Below are 26,477 nucleotides of genomic sequence, written 5' to 3'. Positions count from 1 at the left end.
TGGGGTTGAATAATTAACAGCAAGAGAGGGCGCTGTATAGAAATGAGCGTTTTGGTACGGGTCCCAGACGTGTTCAAGCCAATTCCACCAGAAAAACTGGTGAGATACAGTTTTTTCAATGCTATTACACGTGAAATGCATGCTGCAACAAGATCAACATGAGAAAACTCAAGTTTCACGAACAAAAATTGTTGAAGAAAGTCGACTTTATATCATGGGAAGTCGACAACAACTTGCACGAGGTGAAAGTGATGAGAAAATACCATATTCAGAAAAGAGAAGACTACACAAAGTAAGCAACAATTATGATGTCGAATGTTTTTTTAGTACGGGCCTTGCCCCACTTGCAAGGCTAGCTGATAGTGATACTGTGATAGCATTGGCCACACAAATGAGGCTATAGTAGTATACGGGCCCAGTAAAGTTTGTTGAATTTTTGACGACGAAGGAAGTAGGACCACATTGAAGAACTTCAGTTTCAATTTTACAGTTTAAGGTGTTTGTTTAATTATTGTTTTCATCTATATAGCTGTACCTATTTATTTTGATTTTTGAGGGTAACCGGTTGGCAAACGATGACTAGTGACTGAGGTCTCCCACCACACCAGCACTGTCACTTGTGTCAGTCAGTGTTTCCCCTTTTTGAATTGAATGAACCATGGCATGGACTCTGGAGGAATATTAATGAAAAAAAAAAAGACAAAGCAAAGTCAAAAAGTTACAATAACATTTGTGCGGATAAGGAACATTATTTAAACAGTACAGCTGGGCAACAACATGACAACAAAACAATTCAAAATAAAGCTGTCAAAATCTTTTATCTATGAATGAATAAAAACTCCACATGTTTCTGTGAGTGTGAGTGTGACATTGATGCTGTCTCAACTCTCATGTATGATATGGTTTTTTATTGAAATCCAACGGAAACATGACAGACTTTTCCCCAAATTTTGTTTTTCTTTTTATCTATACCTAGGTATAATAAACTCAGTCGTCATGTACGGACATTGGCAAATAAGATAAAGCAGTTGGACCCTAAGGACCCTTTCCGAACACAATGCACATCACAGCTCATCGAAAAACTGTAAGTAATGTTCATAATATTAATGCTAAATCATACATTTTGTTTTTTTTATTTTACGTACTTCAGAAAACTTTTGCAAAACAGAGTCAACACTCAAAGTAAACAAGTTCAAGAATGAAAAATATTTTGTCATAAAACATATTTTCTCATTTTGGAGGTTTTTTCTCTCTTTTCTTTTCCAAGTCATCCTTACGCACCAATGAGGTATTGAACGATTTAGGAAAGAATCTGATTTTTTATATTTTATTTATACAAAGAGTCTTGTGCTTACTCAAGCCTGAATAAGATTTAAAAGTGAGGACTAATAGTGAATGTTGATCTTTAATTTACTGTATCTTTCATTATAGATGATGGTTTAAAGTGACATTTTCCTTTCATGTGCTTAAAAATTAATTTTAGCACTACAGCATCTTATACAATCTTTCATTATTGATCTTGTTTTACTTGCAGATACATGATGGGTCTGATCCCTACAAAACGAAGTCTGGAGCTTTGTTCCAAAGTAAATGCATCAGCGTTTTGTAGAAGAAGACTCCCTGTTGTCATGGTGAGACTCAATATGGCGGAGTCTGTGGCCAATGCTGTTAGATTCATTGAGCAAGGACGTATCCTTTAAGTAAATCGTATTTACTTGTGACATACTTGTGACATATGCATTTTGATACTTCACAGAGGCAATGAAGGCAATTACCTCAATGCCCTCTCGTCATTGCCTTGGTGCCCTTGAAATGCTTACATAGAAATTTACAATAGGGTGCCCTCAAGGAGAAAATGTCTTGGTGCCCTTGCCCTTCCAAAAACGAAGCATACAGGTCAGGGTGGATTTCACAAAGAGTTAGGACTAGTCTCATCTCGAGTTAGGACTATCCATGCAATTTGTATATCTCCTAGGACTAGTCCTAAGTTAGGACTCTTTGTGAGATCGACCCCAGGGGTCGTATACAATTTGGTAAATTAATATAAAGCGTGAATAATTTGTAATTGGAGTACAACTCAGATTGATATGTTTGAAATCCTATCTTAACCACTTTCCTGGGACGGGAATTGTTTCTCAAAATGCATATTCATTATGATATTCTGTTATTAACGGCTGCAAACTTCTTACCGAGTATTGTCATTAATTTTTTAGTAATAACCAGAGGTGTACCCTCCCTTCAACACTGATATTTTTCTTGAGAATTATTCCTTGTTTTAGGTTTCAAGGCAAAACACACAAAAAATACTAAAAGCCTTGGTACACAAGACATAATCGGTGTAAAAATAAACACAATGGGAAAGACACAAACTGTAAACTTTTTCCCATGTGACTTCAATTTCCATCAACCCAAAGGGCCACATTTTTGTAATTAAATGTTTTTGCTTTATTTGTATAAAAGTAACACTCACTTCTCTTCAGTTGAAAATCATCTGTGTCGTTGAAGAGTCTTTAACTGCCTGATTCAGATATACGAGTTGGACCAGAGCTTGTGTTAGATCCTGCGTTCTTAGTTAACAAGTGAGTAAATCAATACTGTCATCTGTAGCTGTTAGCGGTGAAAGAATTATGAAAGACACCATCTTTAATAATTTTGCTGAAAGTATTCTAACTAAGTTTTGCTTTTTGTTTTAACCTGCCGTACAGGAATTTGGAGGACTTTGTGACATGGACAGACACTTCCAAGATTCGCCAACATGTTACAACGTACAACGAGATGGTAAGAAATGTCTAGAGAATGTTAATATTGTGTATGAGAAAGCAACTGGAGTGCCACGGTAGCCCAGGGCTGTGTGCTCCCCAAGGTGCTGAGAAAGATTAACGGAATGTTATTGGCCAAATGATCAGGACACTAATGTAAAGTACATTGATGCATTATTGCAAAATATTAACTAGTTATTTGTTTATACTGGGCCAACTCCTGAAAATGAAAATGCTGTTTGAAATTATAAAAGTTATCTCCTTTCTTATTTTTTTAATCTACAGAGAGATGATTTTGGACCATTATAACAACCAAGTGCGAGGGTTGATCTGTGTATATATCGCCCACAGTTTCAAAACTTCTGGGTGAGACTGTGGACAATGCCAAGAGCCCAACGACCCCAACAATCTTCAATTGAACTGATCATGTGGGGGGCTTGATCAGGAATTGAAACCAATTTGTACTGAATGAGAACAAAACATGAATTATACCCTGACAAATAATATTGTAGTAGGAATAACACCAAACTTTTGGTGACCTCTGACCCCTCCCAAATCCTCTTCTGGAAGATGTCTCATTGCGGAGGATTGAGGACTTACGGGCCACTTATCACTGGGCTAGGCATACCAATCTTAACCAATTCCAAACATTTTTGGTGTTGAATGAACATAAAGTGGAACATAGTGGGGGATTGGGGACTGTAGGCCCAACTATCAACTGCCTACCCTACATAAAAAGGGAAAAGATTTCTCCATCTTAACATAGTTTTTACTTTTTTGTGGTATTTATAAATGTATTTTCAGCTTTTAAGACTTTGTTGTAACAGAAGTAAGATAGTTTGAAATGAAGTCAATAAAAATCTCTATTGCAAGCATACTTGTTTATGAAAGAGTTTTCTTGAATGATATAATAATTTGATTGATGACCACGCATGGTTGATAGTTTAATTTATAACTTCCCTTTACAAGATTCTGCCTTTTGATTGGTTAGTACTGCATCACATGTCTTATTTGTAGGCGCCTTGTGACGCGCTATATAAACACTCACATGAACAATGTACTACTTTACCCATTTCAACCATAGCAACCAGTGTACTATCCCAATAGCAACCAGTGTACTATCCCCATAGCAACATTAGCTTCTTTGTACCTAGACGTACTGGTATATTATATTTGGGGTGTCGGAAAACACATTATTGACTGTTTTTACTCGTGCTGTGGTTAAAACTACCCATACCTCTACCAGTTGTAGTTTTAACCACTACACTCGAAGCAGTCAATATTTGTATATCAGCTAGCTATATCTTCAAGTGCTTGGTTTTCTGCTCTGAACATGCATTGCTATTAGTGCTTTAAAATGACAATGCCAAGTAGTCAACACCAACTTTCAAACTCCAACGAGTTGTTTAATAACATCAGCGCCTATGCGATGTTTAATGCTTGGACGGACAGCAGTGGACTAACTCCCAATCATCATACCATGATGTTAAACTTAAATGGGACACAAAATATAACATTCTGAGTTGATTACTGTAGATTAAAGGCACTGGACACGTTTAAGAATTGTCAAAGACCAGTATTCTCACTTGATACCAAACCTGTGAAAATTTGGGCTCAATTGGTCGTCGAAGTTGCAAGAGAATGATACAAGTGGTGTCGATAACTATTTTTACTGTGGTGTCGATAGTTATTTTTATTGATTAGAATGGTCTGTGTCATTGTTGTTGTTTTTTTTCTTTGTTCTGTTTTGCTTGTGTTTTTTGTCCTAGTCGTCCAAGTCCTCGTCTGTCTCAGGGAAATATACAAAAGCATTAAGCTTAAACTTTTTCCCTGCATGTTGACTATGACGTTAATTTTTGTAGTTATTATCTTCAAATTCTAAACATTGCATCCGTCCTTCATTATTATATTCATCGATATTTGTTTTCTAGCGTATGCTTAAACTGTTATTGTCGACATGAAAATAAATGTTCATTGAATTGAATTGAATTGAAAAGAAAAAAACACCCTTGTTTCATTGTGTGCTTTGCTGCATAGTAAGAGGCTTCAGCTGAAGCATTTTATTATTTGAGTGAGAAATTACCCCTTTCTAAAAAACTACGTTACTTCAGAGTGAGCCGTTTCTCACAATGTGTTATACTATCAACAGCTCTCCATTGCTCTTTACCAAGTAAGATTTTATGCTAACAATTACTTTGAGTAATTACCGATAGTAGGCTATCCAGTGCCTTTAACCATGGAGGTAGAGATGCTTTAAAGGAACACGTTGCCTTGGATCGGTCGAGTTGGTCTTTGAAAAGCGTGTGTAACCGGTTTTTATAAAATGCATATGATTAGAAAGATGTTGTAAAAGCAGAATACAATGATCCACACAAACATGCCTCGAAATTGTACGGTTTTCCTCTTACCTCGTCGACTAACACGGTCGGCCATTTATGGGCCATAAATGGCCGACCGTGTTAGTTCGCACAGTATAAGGAAAACCACGCAATTTCGAGGCAAACTTGTGTGAATCATTGTATTCTACTTTTAAAACATCTTTCCAACCATATGCATTTTATTAAAAAAAAAACGGTTACAAACGCTTTTTATAGACCAACTCGTCCGATCCAAGGCAACGTATTCCTTTAACCAACCAACTACATTTAACCGGAATGTGACCCACATGATCTCAAGTTCAGTCGTGTGTATGATGTATGATACAGTGCGAACAAAGTGTGAGCCATTGTATACCACTTCACTATTCGCGCAATTGTTATCGTCCTACATTTGTGCTCAACTTTAAAGCAGAACTTACAATGATTGTCTAGGGTTTAAAATCAGAACCTTGGACCTATTCACGAGGTATGATTCTATTATTTCTTAGGCATGAGTGCTCATGACCTGAATGAAGTATTGCTTTACCCCGACCCGTGTGACCCTTGATTTAATCTTATAGCGATTGGCATTTCAGTCGCTGTGTGTGGCACTTTTTCGTGGACATTCACCTAATTTTATGTAAAGCCCGATGGGATTTGAGTCTCCTGAAAAATCAGAAAAATCTACTCGGCGGTTAGCAAGACAATTCTCTAAAGAACAAACTCTACCCTGGCAAGTAGACACACATGGTGTTACCGCAACAATAATAACTTTGGATATTTTTATCAGGTCGCTGCAGATAGAATGGATGTTGCACATTCTAATGAGGACCGAGGTATCAAAGATGTTGGTTCACCATCAGTGGTTGTATATACCATAGAGAAAGATGTAGATACCAAATGCGGGTACTTCTGGTGGAGGCCATCGTGCCTCCAACGCTTCGCAAGGCCAGGTGTGTTCCTCCTGGTCATGTGCCTCTTCGTTGCCTGTGACGGCCTAAATGTCGGCATCATCACCGGCTCGATCACCTCAATCGAAGCCCGCTTCCAGTTCACCCTGACGGAGCTCGGCAGCATGCAGACCGGGTACTGCATTGGCGGAATCGTGGGCCTGCTTTTTGCGATGTACGCTGGCAGTCGATCTGGCAGCAACCACCCTAGACTGATGGGGATCTGTGGGATGATTAGCGGTGTGGCGATGGCAGTTCAGAGTCTGCCACAATTTATTCAGGGTCCGTATACACCTCCAAGTCATGCCGGGTTGGAAAACCAAACAGATGGGACTCTTAGCTCGGCGGTGCTGACTTGTTCAGGACATTCTCAGGATTGTGGTGATGGCGTATCTCACGGGATATCATCTACTAGCGCGGCTTATTACATCTTTGTTTTAGGGTCCGCATTGCAAGGCATGTGTGTGATGCTCGTGTACCCCATAGGGATCGCTTACATCTCTGACTGCACTACACCAGGAACCACATCGCTTTATATCGGTAAGCTGGTTGTCGAGAAGCCTCATAGTTGGTCCAGATAAAAAGTATATTTGAAGAGAGAGAAAAATTAGCAAGGGAATTGACCACCACAGATACTTTGTGTTAGGCGTATAATCTTCTGTGGCCGAAGATTTGAGAAAAAAGAAAAGAAAAAAAAGAAAATTGTCTTACGAGTTTTCATGGCTTCTTGACGTCTGATGAAATGACAATTATTTTTCGCAATTTGTTTTTAAAACTGAAATACTGAATGTTTCAAAAAGCTGCCATCCCCATGCTTATTATGCACACCACGCCTTCACATTCCAACTCCCCAATTACATAAAGAACGAACCCCAGGGCGAGGTCAAATTAGAGCTATTAGTAGGCTACCTAACCAACACCCTAAAGAAAATGAAAGTTTTGTTGATATGTTTACTCATTGCCAGGCATTGTCAATGCTGTCTTGGGCCTCGGGCCCGTTGCTGGAGTCATGCTTGCTGCTGCTGTCATCGGTGTCTGGGTGGATTTTTACGGCATGGAACACGGCTCCGTACTCGCTCTCAGCCCGGAGGACTCGGAATGGATTGGGGCGTGGTGGCTTGGTTACTTGGTGGTCGGGATAGTCTTCTTCATCTTCTCGACGTTGTTTCTGTTCTTTCCACGGCAGATGCCATCATCGAGTCATGGGGAGTATGATATAGTGAGTGGGAAGGAAGTGAATATCAAAGTGTCGAGCGAGGAAGGGTACCTGACCGCAAAAGGTAGGTCGTTTATAGAAGAACATAAAACTATCTGTTGCAAACTGTTTACTGTTTTTTCAATCAATTTTTTTAACAACTCCAAATAATAACTTGCTTTCAGAAACTCTATCCTTTGTCTCAAATTTCACAGAGTTTTTCCGGGCCTTGTTGAACACTCTGAAGAATCCGTACTGCTCAGTGACGTGTTTATCACAGAGCAGCTTCTACTTCATTCTCTTTGGATATGGTGTCTTTATACCCAAGTACCTCGAGGTTGAGTTTGGTTATGGAAGACAAGACGCCGATCTACTGACAGGTAAGCATTAAGTCTACTTGCATTTACTTAATTAATTCCTGTCGTGATATAACAATAATCTTGTTCTTGCTCATGTTATTAGTATAGTCAATATCCAAGGCATCTTGCCACACTCTGTGAGACTTTTGGGACGCTAGGTGGCAACATGTAGACGTCCATTGTTCTCGATAATATGCGCACGTTCAGAACTGGAAGTTAACCTGGTAAGTCTGCTGCCACCTGGCGTTCAAAAGTCTCAAATTAAAAAGAAAGAGTTTACGACGAGAAATACAAAATAATAAAACATGTACGAACCTTTACATTTTCTTGAGGTGTTTTACTGGCTCCTGCCTATGCTGTGGGTGAACTGCTTGCTGGTTTCCTAGTGAAGAAACTCAACTTGAAACTGAGGGCAATAATACGTCTTACATGCGGCGTCCTGACTGGGTGTGTGTTTGGTCTTTTCTTGCTCATGTTTGTTGGATGCGACAATGACAATGTTGCCGGTGTCTTCTCCAGCTACGATGGATTAAGGTAAGAAACAATTTAAAAGCTCTTCAAAAATTATGGCAACAAACAAACACAAAAATGCAGTTGGGATGGAAATGGTCGAATGCAGTCCAACAGTTAACATAACGTCAACAGAAGAGTGCATATACCGGCCTCCGCAGCACATCTGCCACAACTAAACTTGCTTCATTTAATTGAACGTTTTTTTCTTCGCAAAGCCACGTTTTAATTTTGCATATCTTGTATAAACACAGTTTTTGCACTTCATCATTTGAGTTTTAAATTTGTCTTGACCATTATTGCTTTATTAATTTTGGTTTTTACCCACACACCGATGTGTGTTAGCACTGTATACTCAGTACTTTCCTGAGTCCTGCGAAAAAAATATCACAGGCATGTTACTCGGGTGGGATTCGAACCCACGACCCTTGCAATTCTAGAGCAGTGTCTTACCAACTAGACTACCGAGGTTGCCCGGCAGCTAGAGGCAGTTCGAATCCTATGTTTTGGCAGCGGGTACCGCAACGATATAATAGATGTTAAATTTGCATCGGGGATAAAGAATATTAATTTTGGTTTTTACCCATACACCGATGTGTGTTACCACTGTATACTCAGTACTTTCCCGAGTCCTGTGAAAAAATATCACAGGCAGGTTATTCGAACTGCCTCTAGCTGCCAGGCAACCTCGGTAGTCTAGTTGGTAAGACACTGCTCTAGAATTGCAAGGGTCGTGGGTTCGAATCCCACCCGAGTAACATGCCTGTGATATTTTTTCACAGGACTCGGGAAAGTACTGAGTATACAGTGCTAACACACATCGGTGTATGGGTAAAAACCAAAATTAATATTCTTTATCCCCGATGCAAATTTAACATCTATCATTATTGCTTTGATCCCCCCTTTTTTTAACACAGCAAGCAGAGTCCAGTCGACCTACAAGCACCATGTAATGTCAACTGTTCTTGTTCTCTGTCTGTCTACGCTCCCGTTTGCAACGAAGTCGGAGTAACTTATTTCTCCGCATGCCACGCTGGATGCGCTCAATCAAGTGTTAACGTAAGCTTTTGAAACAAATTGACCCCTTTCATTGAAGAGCTACCATTGGCTGAGAGTCGTGCGCCGCTTGTACACGCGTGCATGTTTTATTGCATCAAGGATTTCGGTCAATGCAAGGGATCTTTTTATTTTCAAAATAGTTGTTGATGTTTTAAGGCAGGTGGAAGCAAAAGGTACAAGAATTGGTCCAGAAATATTCGTCAAATTTAGAGTCTTGTTGATTGATTTACAAGACAAGTGTCCAGTTAACAAATTGATGAAACTTCTGAGGTGCATGTTTAGAAAGAGTACCAACATTCTTTAATCTCTATTCATCTCCTTACCCAACCCCCCCTCCAAAAAAATAACATTAATCTTTAATTTGTTGGAAACTTCTTTCTTTACAGAAAAGTTTCACTGACTGTGCATGTGAGACTGCCTCTTTTAACGACTCTGACGAACTTCAAATGTCTAGTTCAGTTGTAGAGGGCGCTTGTTTCTCTCCCTGTGGGAATGGGGTTATATTCCTCATTGTGCTGATCTGTGTGTTTGTGTTGGCTACATTCAGTGATCTCCTACGACTGACAATCATTGTTCGGTAAATTTTAAAAATCAAATAATGATATCCAAGCACCCCCCCAAAAAAAATAATAAACAAATAAATAAATAAATAAATAAATGTTTAAACACTATCCGTGTTTGGATTCGGTTGTCCCTTACAGATGACATTAGGTGGAATAAATTAAAAGTGGAAATGAACTGTTGAATGATTCAAATAAATCAACACAACTACAGCTCAGAAATAATGGTTGATAAATAAATTTTTCCAATCATTCTAGATCAACATCTTCAGCCAATCGACTGGTGGCGTTGTGCTTGGCGTACTTGACGCAGATAATAGGTAGGTTTGACCATGGTTTGACAAGGCGTACTTTGTTGCTATAGTGAATCGCCCGAACTTATTGCTCCATACAAATAAAACAGGCCTTGAATAGGACTGTGAAGATTTATTCGAAGAAATCACAAACCTGTCGGGATATAAAAATATATGGCGCTTAAGGGTTGACATGCTGCTTGCCGCCCGTTTTATCCTCTATCACACAGGACAATGAGATTTTAAACTTTGTATTTTTTTTTCTTCTTCAGGAATCGTACCATCAGGGTTGATTTTCGGCTCTTTGATAGACTCATCCTGCGTGGTATGGCAGGAATCTTGCGACGGTGTAGGAGCATGCTTGCTATACGACAGAGACTACTACAGACTATCATACAATGGTCTTGCGTTGGGTGTGGCTACTTTCAGCGCCCTTGTTATGTTTGTTGTGATGCTCTGGCCTGGGCGTAAATGGATTGCTTTAGCAGAAGAGGAACACGAGGGGCCCGGGCGGGAGTGGCCTGGTGAATTGGAGGAACAGGTGGACAGCAAAGGGGAGGAAGAAACTGCCTCTTAAACCTTTTTTTTTTTCAATCTTAATTTAACCAAATGTGTATTGCTTGTGGGAAGCTATGAATTGCGCACCACCGTATCTCAAGGAACTTGTCTCACAGTACAGTGTTACAATCTTCGATTTAAAAACAAACTTTCTATAACTGTTCCTGCAATGATGGGCTATTTTCTGTATCCGCTCCCAAACTCTGGGACTATATTATTTGGCATTTATATCCGAGCTACATAACCTATGGATTTTTGTAAAGCATCCCCATTGAGTTTTGCTTCAGCAGCTTGCTTGTGAGTTAATAGGATACACTCAGGTTTAGTGCGGTGGGTGTTTTTTTTGGTGCATGTAAATATCAGGTTATTTGTGCTCTGAATTGCGTAACAATACTTTGTACGGGTATTTGTAGCAGTATTTTTTCCTTTTCTTCCCAGTCCCAACGCCTTTGAATAATTGTTTTGCCATAAATATATAGCGGTTTGCAAATAAATAACGAGATAAAAATTGAGCTAATAGCCCCCTATATATTTTGACGATATTTCTATAAAACCAAATAATCAGAGCCACAAATTTAGAATAATGTAAATTTTAATGTATAAGCATTATAGCTTTCACGCTCAAGCCACAAACCGCCAACCAGTTATTGCACTGGCTTTTAACAATGGTTTGTCAGTGTTGAAAAAGTTTGAAAGGGCGTTTATCACTATTGATTTTGTCTGAAATATTTATGTGATCTTGCTATGCATTTGAACTTGCTTGTCCATAGTTGGATTGGACCGTATCGCAAATATCATTGCGCAAGCGCAAACTGTCGAATGAGGTGCATGCTGGTCTAGCTAGTGATCAAATTTGATAGCTAGCTAGACCAGCATGCACCTCATTCCACGTCTATTGTGCGCGTACATGGACCCTTTGGCCCCTTGTACACGCGGAGTGCATGCTCCACAAAATGTGCGTCAGCCATTTCTGCCATTTTTGGAAAGTCAATTCCTTTGGAAGGCACTAAATACTAAACTCCACAGCGGTTCGGCCCATCGGAGAATACCCGAGCGAGAATGACCTTATGACGTCATTTTGCATATGCTTGCATCTTTTAGACATGAAAATATTAACAACCAGGTCCTAGTGGTTAGTGCACTCTTATGTAACAACTCCTCAAACCTGCTGCGTGGGGGATCGTCGCGAACCGTGCCGGAATGTTCCGAGAGCACACGAAAAGTTCCGAACCGCTGTAGAGGTTAGTTTTTAGTGCCTTCCAATTAAATGTTGCCTCCAAAAATGGCCGCTAGTTATATACATGTAGAAAGTATTCATGCGCAAAATTCGCCGCGCGTCGTATAGGCCTAAGTTGTTTTTTGTGTGCCATTCCAAAGTGTTCAACATTTGTTTGTAGACTTTGTGTACAAAAATATTGTACATTCCAGGGTTTTTCCTGGCAGGCAACAAGATGCTACCGGCCCCTGCCCTAATTGTAAATTTTAAACGATTTTGACGGTGGCATTTCTACTATACTCAATAGAACAGATAGACTACGTTTTGAGAGATGTGCCCCTTTCTTATATCAAAAGTTGGAAGGTTGTATGGTGCATGCAATCTCAATAAAAATATGCTTAACAATTGGATTCACTGAGACGTTCCTTGAATGTTAAAAAGTTTAAAAGTGCCATTTACTTTTCTCCCGGGAAGATTATGATTTCTTTGCTAATGTAAGGCTATTAAATATTGCAATATGTTTAGTCGAAAATAAGTAGGAATAATAGTGACAGTGACAGTCAAAAGTGTTTATATTTTTGTTAAAGTTGAAATAAATCCGCTGTATTTAAACTGCCATTGTAGTGTTTAGTCTCTGTGACTCTGATAGTCGCCGCCGACCCCCAAAATAAAAGAAACAATGCACGAAATCCGTAATAAACTGCATAACATGCGAGCCTTTGGCTCCGTGTCCTGTGTCCACACCATGCAGGCTTACATTTATTTCACTTGTGGATGTTCACATTTCACGAAGTCTGCACAAGCAATGTGCAGTTAATAATCAGGTGCATGTACCTTTCAGGACACCGTAGCTAATTGTTCAGCAGTCTGACTTTTCGCTGGTTGTTTGAGTGCCACTTGTGATACTTGAACGCGTGTAAGCGGCACAGGGAGCCAGCGATATAAGTCGGCTTTGACTGATGTTTGCCTAACTACGTACATGACGACTGCACACAATAACAATCAAAAGTCACCGAAACACCTGCTCTTAAAATCACAAATCACGGGCCAGAGTTCTGGCCTGAAAAAACGACTAAGAGCAAAATCGAAGAGGAAAAGAATCTCAACATGGCATCCAGAGATGATACCAAGACGTATTTGTCAAAACGGGAAATTCCGCAGTTATTTGAGGTAAGGCAGTCGGACGGTGGGAAAGGATAACTTCATGTGTCCAGTTCCCGGACAACAATATTTGTTGGTTTTTTTCTATTTAATTAAATGCAGTTTTGTTTTCTTCCAATAAACAGTGAACCGCATTTGTGCTAGAATTGAGTTAATTTCAATTTTATTAATTTGTTTATCTTTATATTTGTTTTATTACGATCCGAAAATCAGGCATTATTAAATTAAATGATTGATAATGAAATCCTTTAGAAAATATAAAATTGTCATTTTTTGATCATTTGAAGGCCACCCATTTTTAGTGCTGACTTAACCGTGATAAAGCCTACTTTAAAATAAAATAGCCATTTGTTCTTCTCACTTAAGTTATTAACGGCACAGTGTTGTATAAATGTTATGTACTTTAAGTTTTTGTGTCCCTTCGCTTGTTATATACTATTAATCTTTACCTATTTAGTATTTTGCATTATATTTTTGTTTTGTTTAAAACATAATATTTTCATATTTTCAATTGAAAAGTTATTATTAACTCATGAAGGATTCATAAAGAAATCATACTTTAATAACTCTTTTAAACTAAGGTCTGTTCATCAGGGAGTCACTAAACCAAGGAGGAAGGAACCTAAAACTTGGCACTAATTTTGACCCATAAAATTATGCTTCTAATTTCAGAGTCTTATGACTGGATTGATGTACCATAAGCCAGGCGACCATGTGGATTATATGCTGGAATGCCTGACCAAGATTAAAGGCACACAGCAAGGTGATGGAGTTCGCTGGAATACATTTGTTGATGAGGTCAAAGGTCAGGCTCCCTTGCCACCCATTAATACAACCCCAGCTGCTCCAGCGTTGGAACGTGAACCTACATTCACTACAGGTATGCTTTAAGCCTTTGATTTCCTAATAAACGAGAAACTATCACCATTTAACAAAAACAAAAAAATCATGTGCTTTTAAGCATAAACAGCAGCTAAACGGAGCAAAATCAAATTGCATTGATAACACTAGTTGATGTTTTATCTAAATCATCAAACTTTTTTTCTGAAAAAAAACTTTTCTGAAAAAACTTTTAGAAGTGGGTGTCAAAAAAACCATCCTTATTTCCAATTTAAGTTAATAATAAGTTGTGTCCTCACTCTAAGTCAAACAAAAGGGGGAATGAAGGAGTTTCCAAACACAAATAATTTGCCTTTTTTTTTTTTTTTTTTCTTTTTTTACTAGGAAGTACAAACATAATTTTGACAATTTTTCATTGTTTGTTTTTTCTTTGATTGGTTTATCCTGCCAAATTCATTTAAACCCTTGTCATTATTATTACAGAGGTACCATTAGGAATGAAGCGTTCCAGTCCACTGCCTCCAATTGCTACGTCACCATCGGTAACCACTGTCAAACAGTTCCCTTTCCCTAACATCAGGTTCATCTTTGTTCTTGGTAAGTGTTTTAAAATGTTTTAAAAAAGAGCAAATTCTAAGCACTGACAAATATCGCTGATATGGGTTAGTACGCACAACTTGTCAACTTGCTCTGTGGGTTACTAAAAACTCTGCAACCTACTTATTTATAATACATGAAAACATCTTGAATCAATTTATCTCTGGCACGGTAAGGGGCACTTCTGTTAGGAAAATTTTAACTTGTATTAAAACCTTGCAAAAGACACCACAGCAAAATACAGGGCACCACGGCAAATTCTGTGTGTGCCATGAGTTTATTTAAGCCTGCGCACAAAACAAACCCAGTTTATTTGATAGTTCAGTGCACATCATGTTAAGTGTGCATACAGAACTTTTACAAAGCAGTATGCTTGTTTAGGGGCCATTTAATAAAAAGTTCACAGAGCTGGATTTTATTTCACATGTTAATGCACCCCATGTGACTAGTTTTCAACCAATCAGACTCAAGAGTGCATAATAAACGTAGTCCCCCTATCTTGCAGGAAAATACTGTATGATGTTGATAAAGCGCCTTGAGTGTTACTGAGTGACAGAATGCATTGTATATAAGAAGCCACTATTATTAGTAGTAGTATTATTACAAACTTTCTATATATCATTTGTCACTACTAATTATTTGGAATGTAATTGACCTGACAGGTGGCCCAGGTAGCAGTAAGAGGGAGCACTGTCACAGACTGGCCGACAGGTATAAGGGATACCTACACATTTCTGTTGGTAACTTACTGCGACGCAAGTTTAGGAAGTACCCCCAAGATGATAAGTGGAAGATGCTGGCTGATGTTGTGTCCAGTGGGCAGCTTATTCCCAATGTAAGACATTCATACTTTCGTAAATTTGATTTCTTGTGCAGACAATTTATTTGGAATATCAAGTCGAACAAAGGTATTGCGGATCATTTTCTTTCGACGCCCTATTTCTTTGGAATAGTCTTCCTGTGCATATTCGCCAGAATAGTTCTTTACACTGTTGTAAGTCTCTTTTAAAAACTCATTTGTTTGAAGTTGCTTATTCGTATTCTGCTTATTTGTTATTGTATCTTTCACTCATTGTATATTTGACTGGTCTCTTTATGCGCTTAGAGGCTTTTGCATTAGGCGCTTTACAAATGTCTTTGTTATTAATATTACTTTTTAATTCTAGGAAACGGCGCTTGACTTGGTGCAGAAAAAGATCGACAGTAAAGCAGCCAAGCATCCAGACATCCTGGGATTTATCATAGAGGGGTTCCCCCGGAGTGTGGAACAAGTGCAAGCATTTGAGAAACAAGTAAGTCTGACTTTATCCCTACATCGTCAATAGAGCTAGAAATTAACACTGCACAACAGGGCTCAATTTCATAGAGCTCCTAAGCACAAAAGTTTGCTTAGCATGAAATTTCTACCTTGATAAAAACAAGATTACCAACCAAATTTCCATTTGTTGCGTATTGCTTGTTACTGGTATTCAGCTGTTGTTAGGGGTTATCCTGAAAGTCACATGGAAGTTTGGTTGGTAATCCTGTTTTACCATGGAAGAAATTTAGCAGCTAAGCAATTTTTTGTGCTTAGCAGCTCTATGAAATTTGGCCTGAGGCTAGTGATTTTAGTGTTTAGCAAGTAGACTCACAACTGTACATGTCGGTCTCATGGTTTTTCAATTGAACAGAAATACCTCACTTTGTAGTATCTCTAATAAAAAAAATTAAATGTTAAAGTGTTTATTTTTTATTCCAGTCTTGTAATACATTTCTAGACTATGGGTCACCAGCCCTTTCAGTCCTCTGAATTGTATCCACAAATTTTGAGCCCTGACTCAAATTTAACCTTGAACCTATCTGATAACTCAACAACCACAGATTGAAACTTTAAGTTGTTTGCCTCGTCTCAAGTCAAACATTCATGGTTTGGCACCACTGTGGTTTGGTTACACATCAATCATACATGTACATCAGGGTACAGGAGGATTTGTTTTGGTGCACTTTTTTCTAAGACCCTTTCTCACAATTTGCTTTAAAAAAAATCAGCAAATTTGGACATCCTTTAACCAAATCCCAGCTTAAACCATGTATGTTTGTTTCAATATTCTTTATTTTGCAAATTTTGTTGATAGTTTGGTTCGGCAGATGTTGCCTTGTTCTTGATGTGTGATGAGATGAGACTAAAGAACCGTCTTGAGAAACGGATGAAAGAAAGTGACCGAGCTGACGACACAGATGCTGCTATCTCTAACAGGTTGTCCAATTTCAAGGAAGGTGCAACGTCAGTTGCTCAACACTTTGAGAACAAGGGACTTTTAGAAACGGTAGGACCTTAACATTTTGATTTTTTACTAAATCACTGCCCACTGTTAATTTTCGTTTTGAACATAAAATGCCCAGCGTTGTTTTTTTTTTTTTTTTTTTTTTTTTTCTTTTTTAAAAATTCTGCAGACAAAAATTGTTCTTTCTTGCTGATTGGTGTTGCCCTAAGTCATCCCAAAGTGAATAGTATTTCTTAAATGATAATGCCCCCAGCTCAGGTGATAACATGTATCTTATTGGTCATTTATGTAATATTTATTACACTTTTGAGTAAATAAATAGATTTACCTAGGCCAGCAGACCTTGACACTGAAAAGAGTAAATTGTTTGCAGAGTTTTTAATGCTCTGATTTGTTTATTATCAAATTTTATTGGATGTAAACACATCAACAAAAGTAAGTTCCCCCCCTTCAACAATTCATCATAACATCGTAAGGTAAAACATTGTCTTATTTTTTCTCAAGGTCAACTGTGATCGTGATGTTGATGAAGTTTTCTACGACATCTCTAAACTAATTGATTCACGTTTCTTCACACCACACCCTGAAGCTGCAAAAGACAGTAAGTTATTGATTACCCCGTAAAAAAAAAAAATCCCTCTAAAGTTTCCCAAATACAGTTATGACTTTCCTACATGCTACAAACTCTTTGTTAAATAAAGGTTTGTATTTGGGAAGGACAATAAAGATAAACAAATTACGATGACACCATCCAGTTAGATCTCTTTAGAGTGATCGCTGGTTTTGAGAAGAACCGATGGAACCTATGGCCTATACCCCACTCTCTCCTTTATAAGCCATAGACCTTGTTGGAAGCCAACAGTCTCCGGACGAGTATACTGTCTGAAACAATGAGTTCATCGGTTTTTCTCATAACCACCGATCACTCTAAAGAGATCTTACATAGTGTCAACGCAAATTTCTTATCTTTATTGTCCTTCCCAAACACAAGCTTTTTAAGTCTTAACTTTTGGTCTAACTTTTTAATGTTTTTCTCCACCAGGTGTTGAACTTGGAATAATTGGTAAATCAGTAAGCCCACTCCCACCAATCCAGACAGACGTAAATACTGAGCCAAGCATTGTGGATAAGACAGAAGCAGAGGTAAAGCAACTGAAGTCTTCTTTAAAATGAAATTATAAGTGTCTAACAGTTAATGTTTATGTACGACATCCTAGATAGTTTGATGAGTAGTTTGTTCATAATGAAGTAGTTGTTGCATCTGATGATTTTTATAAAGCTGTTAAGCAGAAAAGACTGCTTAGCAAATTTCTTGGCTAAGCAAAAAATAGGTGGGGCTCAACAATGTAACCTGTTTCTGCAAAGTGATATTTGTCAGTGCTCAGAAATGCTACAACTCTTAAGAAACCTAGTTTCTTCTTACCTTCACTCCATATCCCAACTTTCTTCTCATCTACAGAAAGAAGCGCTTGGTGCTGAGGCGTTGGCGATGATGGATGAACAGAACAAGGCTGAAGAAGGTAAAGATAATAAGTAATTGTAATCAATAGTTGTAAACATGAATGGTCGAAGTATAATTAGGTAAGGTTTGCGGTGGCACCATGTGTTAATCTATTTTAAGCCGAGCCCAACTACCAGTTAATCTCCAAGTCAGTGCTTAAGCAGCATCCAGCACCAGAGTCTCCAGCCGTCGATTTCACAAAACTCTTCCTAACTTAAGACTAATCTTAGGACTTAGGACGAGTCCCAACCCTGCACTGTAGCATGCGGTTTAAGATTAATCCTAAGTTAGGATGAGTTACTCGTCCTAACTCGATATAAGACGAGTTCTAACTCTTTGTGAAATCGACGGCAGCATTCTCCTAAGACAATCAGAGCACACTGATCAAAACATTGAAGTGTAAACCAACCACTGGTTCTTTTCAGAACAAACACTACTCCAAAAAGATTTACACACGGTGCTACCACAAACCTCACATGAGAACCAATGTTGAATTTAGCTCATAAAAATCAATTTCAACAAATCAAAAAATTAAACATGAAAATAAAATTGCTTTCCTTTATTGTTTTGTTTCAGAAGCCAAGACAGAGGAACCACCAAAGGAAGACGTAGATTCCCAAGATCAACCAGCCACAAAGGAGGATGAAGAAGTTAAACCAGAAGGTATAGAATAGAATTACACCTTATGAACGGGTAGTGCAGCTACCTTGTGTGCCTGGTTTTGTTAAGGGGGCATTTAATCACACAAGTGACATGATGTAAGTTGCTTCACCTTGGTAAAGTGCTTGAAATGCAAATGAATATTGAAATATTTAGTAAAAACTTCTCAATGATAATAACAATAAACACAACATTTAGGCCTATAGGGTGCCTTTGACCAAATAATGCAAAGCTCTGGGAAGAAAAGAAAAGAAAACCAGAAGGAGAGGTCGGTGTGGGGGGGGGGACAGTTGTCTTGATAGTTTTCTAGTTTAATTCAAAGGAAAATGTCACGTTTGGTTGCAGTTGTTGAAGAACCAGTCATGAAAGAGGAAGCAGAAGTATGTGGAGATAAAGGACGAGATTTGGAACTAGACCAACCAGCTGGTATGTTAACAATCATTCTTGTATCCTATTAAATGTTTTAAGCTTATTTCACCCTCAAGACTCATCCCTTACCCACACAAACTCTTCTGTGGAAGGGGGAAGATCCATAAGCTTTTTTGTTTTTTAGGTTTGAGTGAAACTTTGTCCGTAGCTTAGAGGGTAAAAAGTTCAAGGCAATTTTACAGTTTTTGTAGTGAATGATAAAAGTTTAGTGGTGTTTGACTTTCTTGTTGCAGTTGTTGAAGAGGCAGTGACCAAAGATGAATCTGAAGTTTTGGGTGACAAGGGAGTCCCAGTAACCGATGAAACAGCAGGTAATGATTCCCATATTCTTGCTTAAAATCAAGAATTATATTCTATAATATATGTATAATCTCCACTCCAGCCGATGACACATAACTTGCTAAGATAAGCAAGATAAACTGGTTACCAGCCAAAAATCCATAAAGCTTATATTATATTGTAGTTACTGGTGCCCAATTCAATAAGCAGTATTTTCTGCTCCTAAGTTGTTTGTTTTGAAGACACTATTCTAAGTTAATTTTTGTTTCAGATGCAGCTGAACCAGAAAAAGAATCGGCAGAAAATGTGCAACTCAACAACACTGCAGGTGAAAAGGAACTATAATTTTTAATATTAGTTGATTTTTTTTAATATGCTTTTTTGTTAACTAGGTGTACCTCATTTTGAATGATTTCATTTTTATAGTCAACAAGGTTTAAACTTTTGTAAACATATTGTGATTCTGTGAGATTATCAACTAGACAATATTTTGTTTATTTTGTATTTGTAGCTGACAAGCTCAAACAGTGCAAGATCATTTTTGTTGTCGGCGGACCAGGCTCAGGCAAAGGTACACAGTGTGAAAAACTTGTCGCAACCTACGGCTTTACGCATTTGTCATCTGGTGACCTTTTGAGAGCAGAGGTCAAATCAGGGTCGGAGAGAGGTCAGAAGCTAACAGCCATCATGGAAAATGGGGACCTCGTTCCACAGGTAACCCAACAATAAATTTTGAAGTAGCTCAATATTGATATCCTTGTGTAAACAAATTCAAATTTGACATCAAATTCTTTAAGACATTTCCTTTTCCTGAGACAAAGTTTAAGGGCTGGATTGTTTCTGTACGTTAATAAATAAGGTTGTTTTTAATCATCATGTCCCATAGTCTGTGGCCGTTGGTGCAACCCTGCATTCTTGACGATGTGGCTCCACTCTTCTCAGTTTCAGCCAGTCTGACGAGTTCTACGACTCTTGATGCTGGACGCTAATAATTATTGATCCATCTTTTTGTATCCTTATTTGTTTATCATCTCAGGAGACTGTTCTTGAGTTGCTGAAGGAGAACATGTTAGCCAAAGCAGAGACTTCAACTGGGTTCCTTATTGATGGCTACCCTAGGGAGGTCCAGCAAGGAGTAGAATTTGAAAAACAGGTAAAGAAAGATGCCCTCCTTAAAAAACACAAGTAGAAGAGCTTTAACATCTTCCTTTTCACCAGAACTTTAGAGATGTGGTGGTATACTGTGGGTCATTTCGAAGCAATTATCAATACCGATTTTAGAAAAGAGGTCTAGCTTTGGTACCATTTGTCGAAAGTGGAAATCGTCTTGAAAATAATTTTTCCTGCTGTGTTTACAGAGTTTGCTCTTGAACGTTTTCAGTGACTAACCAGCAGGAACATCTAGCTTGTTGTGTAACTGCCAAGTCTGTCAGCTTTTTGCAATGGTCCGTATTTCATATTAAATAGGGATGTAGTTGTTCAACACTGAACACTTGAAGAAATCTTTAACTGGTCCTCGAGTGTTTTAACTAGCAGCTTAACTGTTAAGGGAGAAAGCTAAATTGTCTTCTTTGAAATAATAGTTTATTTTCTCTTGCCTCACATCACACTACCTCGCAACAAGTTGACATGTTAAATTTGTAAATTGTGCAGATTTTAAGTGACTTTGATTTTGTTTCCAGATTGCTGAGTGCACATGTGCCTTGTATTTTGAGTTGTCTGATGAGATAATGACACAAAGGTTATTGAAACGAGCTGAGACAAGCGGTCGAGTAGACGACAATGAAGAGACCATCAAGAAGAGATTGACGACTTTCCACAATGCTACAAAGCCTGTTGTCGATTACTACGAAGAAAAGAACAAGATTATTAAGGTAAGGGGCAAGGACAACTAGTTGTCATGTCACAAGAGGCAATTTAAAGACAACCAGTTCCAGGCAACCAGTTCCAGGCAACTTCCAAGAAGAAAAGCCATTCACATTTCACCTATATTTCTTGTGGAACCTAAGACAATGTACGAATAATGACTTGTGTGCTACCAAAGTGATCCTGTAGCATGCATTGCAATTGGTTGCCTCCAAGTTGCCTGTAAAAGTTGACAGGGCCCTCATCATTTAAAATATGGAATTTCAGACTTGTCAAATAGACGATAAGAGCCTGGTTCAAACTTCATAGTGGAGAAGGTTGGACGTATAAGGCATTACAATGGAATCATACATGGCTCCATGTGCCCTTTCATGGCTGTGGCTCGAACACATTGAAGCTGCATCCTTCCCACTTTGGCTCTGTTGCACGCAAGGATGATTAGCCTCCCAAAGTGTCATGACTTTGAGCAAAAGAAGTAGACAGAGGAAGAAGAATAGGTGTAACCCTCAATTCATTTCCAGGAATTAATACAGAGCAAGAATAGATGAGGAGTGCTGGAAAACAGGACTCTGATGATGAACGTTGACGTATCTCTGAATTGATGTAATAAATGCATTAAATATAAAAAAATGGTTTCATCCTGACACCAATGTGGGTTAAGCACTGTGTGCTTACCTAAATCATGCGGGGAAAAAAATAAACCACACACAACTTGAGGTTCTTTTCAACTATTTACCATTGGCAGGTTTCAGCTGAGGGTGATCCAGACAGTATATTCACAGCAGTGCAGAGTGCCTTACAGGAGCGTGGTGTGGAGGCAAAAACCATAGAGAAAGAGGCAGAACCCACAGGGAAAGAGGCAGAACCCACACAGAAGGAGGCAGAACCCAAGGAGAAGGAAACAGAAGAGAAACGACAACGATTTATTTTTGTTGTCGGTGAGTAGTCGGGATGATATTAGATGGACAGACAGTAGGAGGGTTGACTGTGTAGATGTATTCACCACATCAAATTGCAGGCTGGCATAGCTTATCATTTGAAACCACAGTGGATTATATTAAATGGACAGATAGTAGGAGGGTTGGCTGTGTAGTGTCATGTGCTGCATGGTATCTTTTTGCAGGCAGGCATAATTTATCTATCATTCAAAACCACAGTGGATGATATTGAAAGGTCGGACAGTAAGAAGGTTGACTATGCATTCACCACAAGATATAATATTGCAGGTTGGCATAGTTTATCAATCACCAAAGCAGACTAACTTGAATTTTCATTCACTGACTGCCGTCTGACTGTAGACAGGGTGTAGAAGCGGCGAGTGTTGAGGTCATGGGGTGATTTATTAATTGATTGTTTTTTTCATACAGGTGGCCCTGGCTCTGGAAAGAAAGAAGTAGCAAAGAAGATAGCTGCCCAATACAAACTTGTACACCTCTCAGCTGGTGAGCTCTTGAGATCCTTCTCCGAACTCGAGGCCCAGGAGAGCAAAGATGTTGCCAAGCTCATCCTGGCAGGTAGTCTGGTGCCTCAAGAGGTTATATTGAAAGTGATGCAAGACGAGGTGCAGAAGAACTCTGAGGCTGATGGGTTTGTAGTCGACGGGTTTCCAAGGACGGTTGAGCAGGCTGAGTCGTTTGTTAGCGAGGTAGGTAGACATTGTTCTCCAGAACTTTACCTAGATTTCTTTGAAATATATTGCTGTAAACAAATAAACCTAAAGATTGATGCACATTTTAAGATCAAGTGTAGCACTTTTGGAAACCAATCCCAGTTGGTGTAATGATGAAGAGCTAGTCTTTGCAGCTTGTCAATATTTGAAAACATCCATAGCAACACATGAGCAAACCAAGCTGTCCCAATATTACAGAGCTAAATGCCAAAGTCATTATTATGTGCAAAGTATGCAAGTATTAAAAGGTTGTTCTATTTTGACCAAACAGTTTGGATACATTGAGGGCGCTCTATTCCTTGAAGGAACGCGTGAAGAGCTTATTACCAACGTCACATCGAGAGCAGAGACAAGTGGACGATCTGATGACAGTTTGGATGTCAGTAATGCCAAGTTAGATGCTTATGAGGCTAGTGCACCCTCTGTTATTGAGCATTTTGAAAAATTGAAGAAAGCAGTCAAGAAAGAGGTAGGTGAAAGGAACATAACGTCTTGAAGGAAATGAATTTTAATGTCATTAGGCCTGGTTGGAAGTCAAGGACTCTCAGAAAAGCAACTTAATCACTGTACTAGCCAAGAACCCCAAGAAAGGAAATTTCATTTTTAGACATGGTGAAAACCACAAAGATTCATTCAAGGAAAAACCATGCAGTCAGGTAGGGACTGACAACCCAATCCACATAGCCCCCCAGTGGGATTCGAACCATGGATCTGAGGTGAAAGGCGAGGAAAGATTACACTATAAGCAACCTTTTTTTTGTATTGACTTTTTGTTTCAGTGAAGGAATTATATTTGTATAAATGTGACACATTCTCAAGGACGGGCTCCTTGTTTTTGCTCAGTAAATACTGCTATTTATAAATGCCTGTTCATTACTCTTTGTTTTCATTTCCTTCCAGCTCTCCTTCAAAGATGCTGCAGATGATGTCAACGCCCTCACTGAAGTCTTAGATGCTTTCAAGATATCAGACAAGTAGTCAAGACGGACCAGTGTTTCTCTGGAGAAATATATTTCAACTCTTGGCTTAACTGGGTCACATAAGATTTCTGTTCCGTTAACACTTCACGATATCAATGGATTCATTTTCTTTTTAAAAGTAAAAACTGATGTAAAATGGATGCAGACCAGTGTTTCGTTGCTGATCATGATGAAATAGTTGCGATTATGTTCCACTTAATTTTTCTTCGTACTCCTTTGAAAGTCGAGTCTTCCATAACTTGAAATAGTGGCTGAATTTGAAGGGTTATGTTTGAAGGGAGAAAAGTCTCTCAGTCTGTGGAGTTTGTTTCATTGGAAACAAAAGGTTTTTTTATCGATACATTTCGCAACGTCACACTAATCGGTGACTAGTAAACAATGATTAGACATCAGTGCAAAACAATGAGCAATTTTAACGGTTTGTAAATATATTTTAAAAGACAATGAAAAAGCAAACTGATGTTTAATGCCTAGTTTTCCCAATGCAATAACATTGGATTTTTTAGGAACTGATGGTGATATATCCCTCCATGCATTTATCAGCCCAGAAGGTTTGATGACGTCAATGCAAACACATGATGTAGGTCGGGTCTGAATTGATGGCTTCAGCAGTAGCTATGGTTTCATAACTAAAAAGGCAAATTCTTCTCTATTGTCACAAGCCATAGCCAGAGTCGCTTGATCAGACTAAGAATAAGACTTTAAAAATCTCCTGGAAACACCTAGCTCGATCCAGATAACTTGCAAATTGCTCGTAAACGTGTGTGTTTAATAAAAAATAAGCTTAAATCGCACAAATAAGTATATATATATATTTTTTTTTTAAACCTTAAGTCCTTAAATCTAAAAAGAAACTATTCACGTGAGGTGGTTTCAGAATGATTTTTAAGACATTGTATAAATGTACATTTATGTGTAAAACATGTGTGTGAGTTTTCAAAATGATATAAATGTTTTAAAAACACCTATATGAAGTTAGGTTATCCATGTTCCTTGTTATTAATAAACTCTCGTGCAAGATTTTATTTTCTGAAAAGGTTACACCTTTGTAAAAAAAAAATTCACAGTTTAGGGTAGGTTTTTATGTTGTGTGAGAAAGTTTCTTGATTCTTCATCATGGTAGATTTTGTATATTGTTTAGAAGAGTCTTCCAATAAAGGGAACTCTGCAAACTCCTACAAGGGGATATAAACACCAAGCTGGCAAAAGCCAATCTCACTCATGTACAAACATCTTAAGTGGTCAGTAGAGAATGACCTCAGTAGTGTCAGATAGGTAAAGGGTTTCACTAGTTAACTAGTATTTTAACTATGCACTTAATACTAACCTCCACAGTTACTTGTCAAAAACTTTGATGTTATTCAACAAGTCTAAACTCAAAAATGTAACACATGAAACTGTAGGATTATATAATAACTAGATGTATCGTTAGTGTTTGGCTAATGCACACTGTATTCAATTTGTATAAGTGAATGACAATCGTAATTATGTTCATTATACCTTGGGCTCGTATCGTATTATATGTAAAAGTCTTCAGGCCCTTCTTGAACCCTTTCTTCCCTTGGCCCGCCACAAAAAATTGTTTTTATGTCTTCAGTGTTCTCTCTGTAAAGATGATTTACAAACATGTCAAAAGGTGGCCCATTAAGGCCCAGTCACACTGGAAACGAGAACAATAAAAATGCACGCCCTCGATTGGTTGAATTGCTCCTCGCAGAATACACCCACGCTTATTCAACCATTTGAGGGCGTGCATTTTTATCGTTCTCGTTTTCGTTATCAGGGCCTGTGTTACCAGGCCTTTACTCTGTTATTCAAGGTTCAATTAAATGATAAACAAAAGATGACATTGAGTCTGTTAAGTGGATCAAAGTCTAAACAATGTCAGACTTGCCCCAGGCCTGGAATTTCATCTTTGAAGAGGCAAGGCCATTTTCATTCGGCAGAGGGCACTTTTATTGGAAAATCTTGGAAAGTCGAAGACGAAGGCCAATGCCGTGTAATTCCAGGCCTGCTCTATGTGCAAGCTGCAGGTGGTTTACTTCGCACAGCCCTTGCAATGTTTACTTTGCACTCAACAACATCATTAATTTGTCTAGGTTGTTCACTACTGTTGTAGAAAAAAAATTTAAAGGTTATGAAATATTTTATGGCCAATTTGTGCCCTAACCAAATATACTTTAAGTCTTATTATATCTTGACTGAGGTTGTACATATCTTACTGTGTGAAACTATAGTTTAACAAGATTTGTAGACTATTTTTTAAATAAAAAAAAAACCAGCTGAGCATCTTATTCGTCGGCATCCTGTACTTGTTTATAACAAAAAACTACAACAATGAAATAAACTTTGGTGTTTGGAGTCAAATACATACCCGACGTTTGCCGTTACAATTTGTGACCCTTTGCATAAAAT

The 26,477-nt window shown here is 38.4% G+C and overlaps 3 protein-coding genes and 1 long non-coding RNA gene across 4 annotated transcripts; 3 read left to right on the top strand and 1 right to left on the bottom strand.

Annotated features, from left to right (window-relative positions):
* The first annotated feature begins 109 nt into the window (after window positions 1-109).
* Window positions 110-3,636, top strand: LOC139947937 (U3 small nucleolar ribonucleoprotein protein IMP3-like). Its single transcript, XM_071945814.1, has 6 exons — window positions 110-292; window positions 977-1,084; window positions 1,535-1,689; window positions 2,528-2,579; window positions 2,706-2,778; window positions 3,045-3,636. The coding sequence occupies exons 1-6, from the start codon at window positions 159-161 to the stop codon at window positions 3,066-3,068; spliced, it is 546 nt and encodes a 181-aa protein (XP_071801915.1). The 5' UTR covers window positions 110-158; the 3' UTR covers window positions 3,069-3,636.
* Window positions 311-18,154, bottom strand: LOC139947938 (uncharacterized). Its single transcript, XR_011787392.1, has 4 exons — window positions 18,102-18,154; window positions 7,936-8,139; window positions 2,471-2,607; window positions 311-670 (listed from the first exon to the last, which is right to left on the bottom strand). It is a non-coding gene; the product is annotated as an uncharacterized lncRNA (long non-coding RNA).
* LOC139947936 (solute carrier organic anion transporter family member 2A1-like) lies at window positions 5,922-12,362 on the top strand. The gene is made up of 8 exons (XM_071945813.1): window positions 5,922-6,606; window positions 7,032-7,346; window positions 7,477-7,641; window positions 7,953-8,154; window positions 9,048-9,189; window positions 9,576-9,766; window positions 10,008-10,069; window positions 10,315-12,362. The coding sequence occupies exons 1-8, from the start codon at window positions 5,922-5,924 to the stop codon at window positions 10,617-10,619; spliced, it is 2,067 nt and encodes a 688-aa protein (XP_071801914.1). The 3' UTR covers window positions 10,620-12,362.
* Window positions 12,786-26,431, top strand: LOC139947935 (adenylate kinase isoenzyme 5-like). The gene is made up of 20 exons (XM_071945812.1): window positions 12,786-12,986; window positions 13,650-13,857; window positions 14,301-14,414; window positions 15,077-15,249; window positions 15,581-15,706; window positions 16,529-16,720; window positions 17,183-17,279; window positions 17,721-17,821; window positions 18,138-18,198; window positions 18,756-18,842; window positions 19,185-19,265; window positions 19,502-19,579; window positions 19,819-19,875; window positions 20,059-20,261; window positions 20,584-20,700; window positions 21,230-21,421; window positions 22,159-22,351; window positions 22,781-23,058; window positions 23,354-23,551; window positions 23,983-26,431. Exons 1-20 carry the CDS (start codon window positions 12,924-12,926, stop codon window positions 24,058-24,060), a joined length of 2,697 nt encoding a protein of 898 aa, XP_071801913.1. The 5' UTR covers window positions 12,786-12,923; the 3' UTR covers window positions 24,061-26,431.
* Window positions 26,432-26,477: the final 46 nt, after the last annotated feature.

Source organism: Asterias amurensis, chromosome 15 (assembly GCF_032118995.1).
Source record: "Asterias amurensis chromosome 15, ASM3211899v1".
Lineage (NCBI taxonomy): Eukaryota > Metazoa > Echinodermata > Asteroidea > Forcipulatida > Asteriidae > Asterias > Asterias amurensis.
The sequence above is the reverse complement of the archived record's forward strand: the minus strand, read 5'-3'. Positions and strand labels throughout refer to the sequence as shown.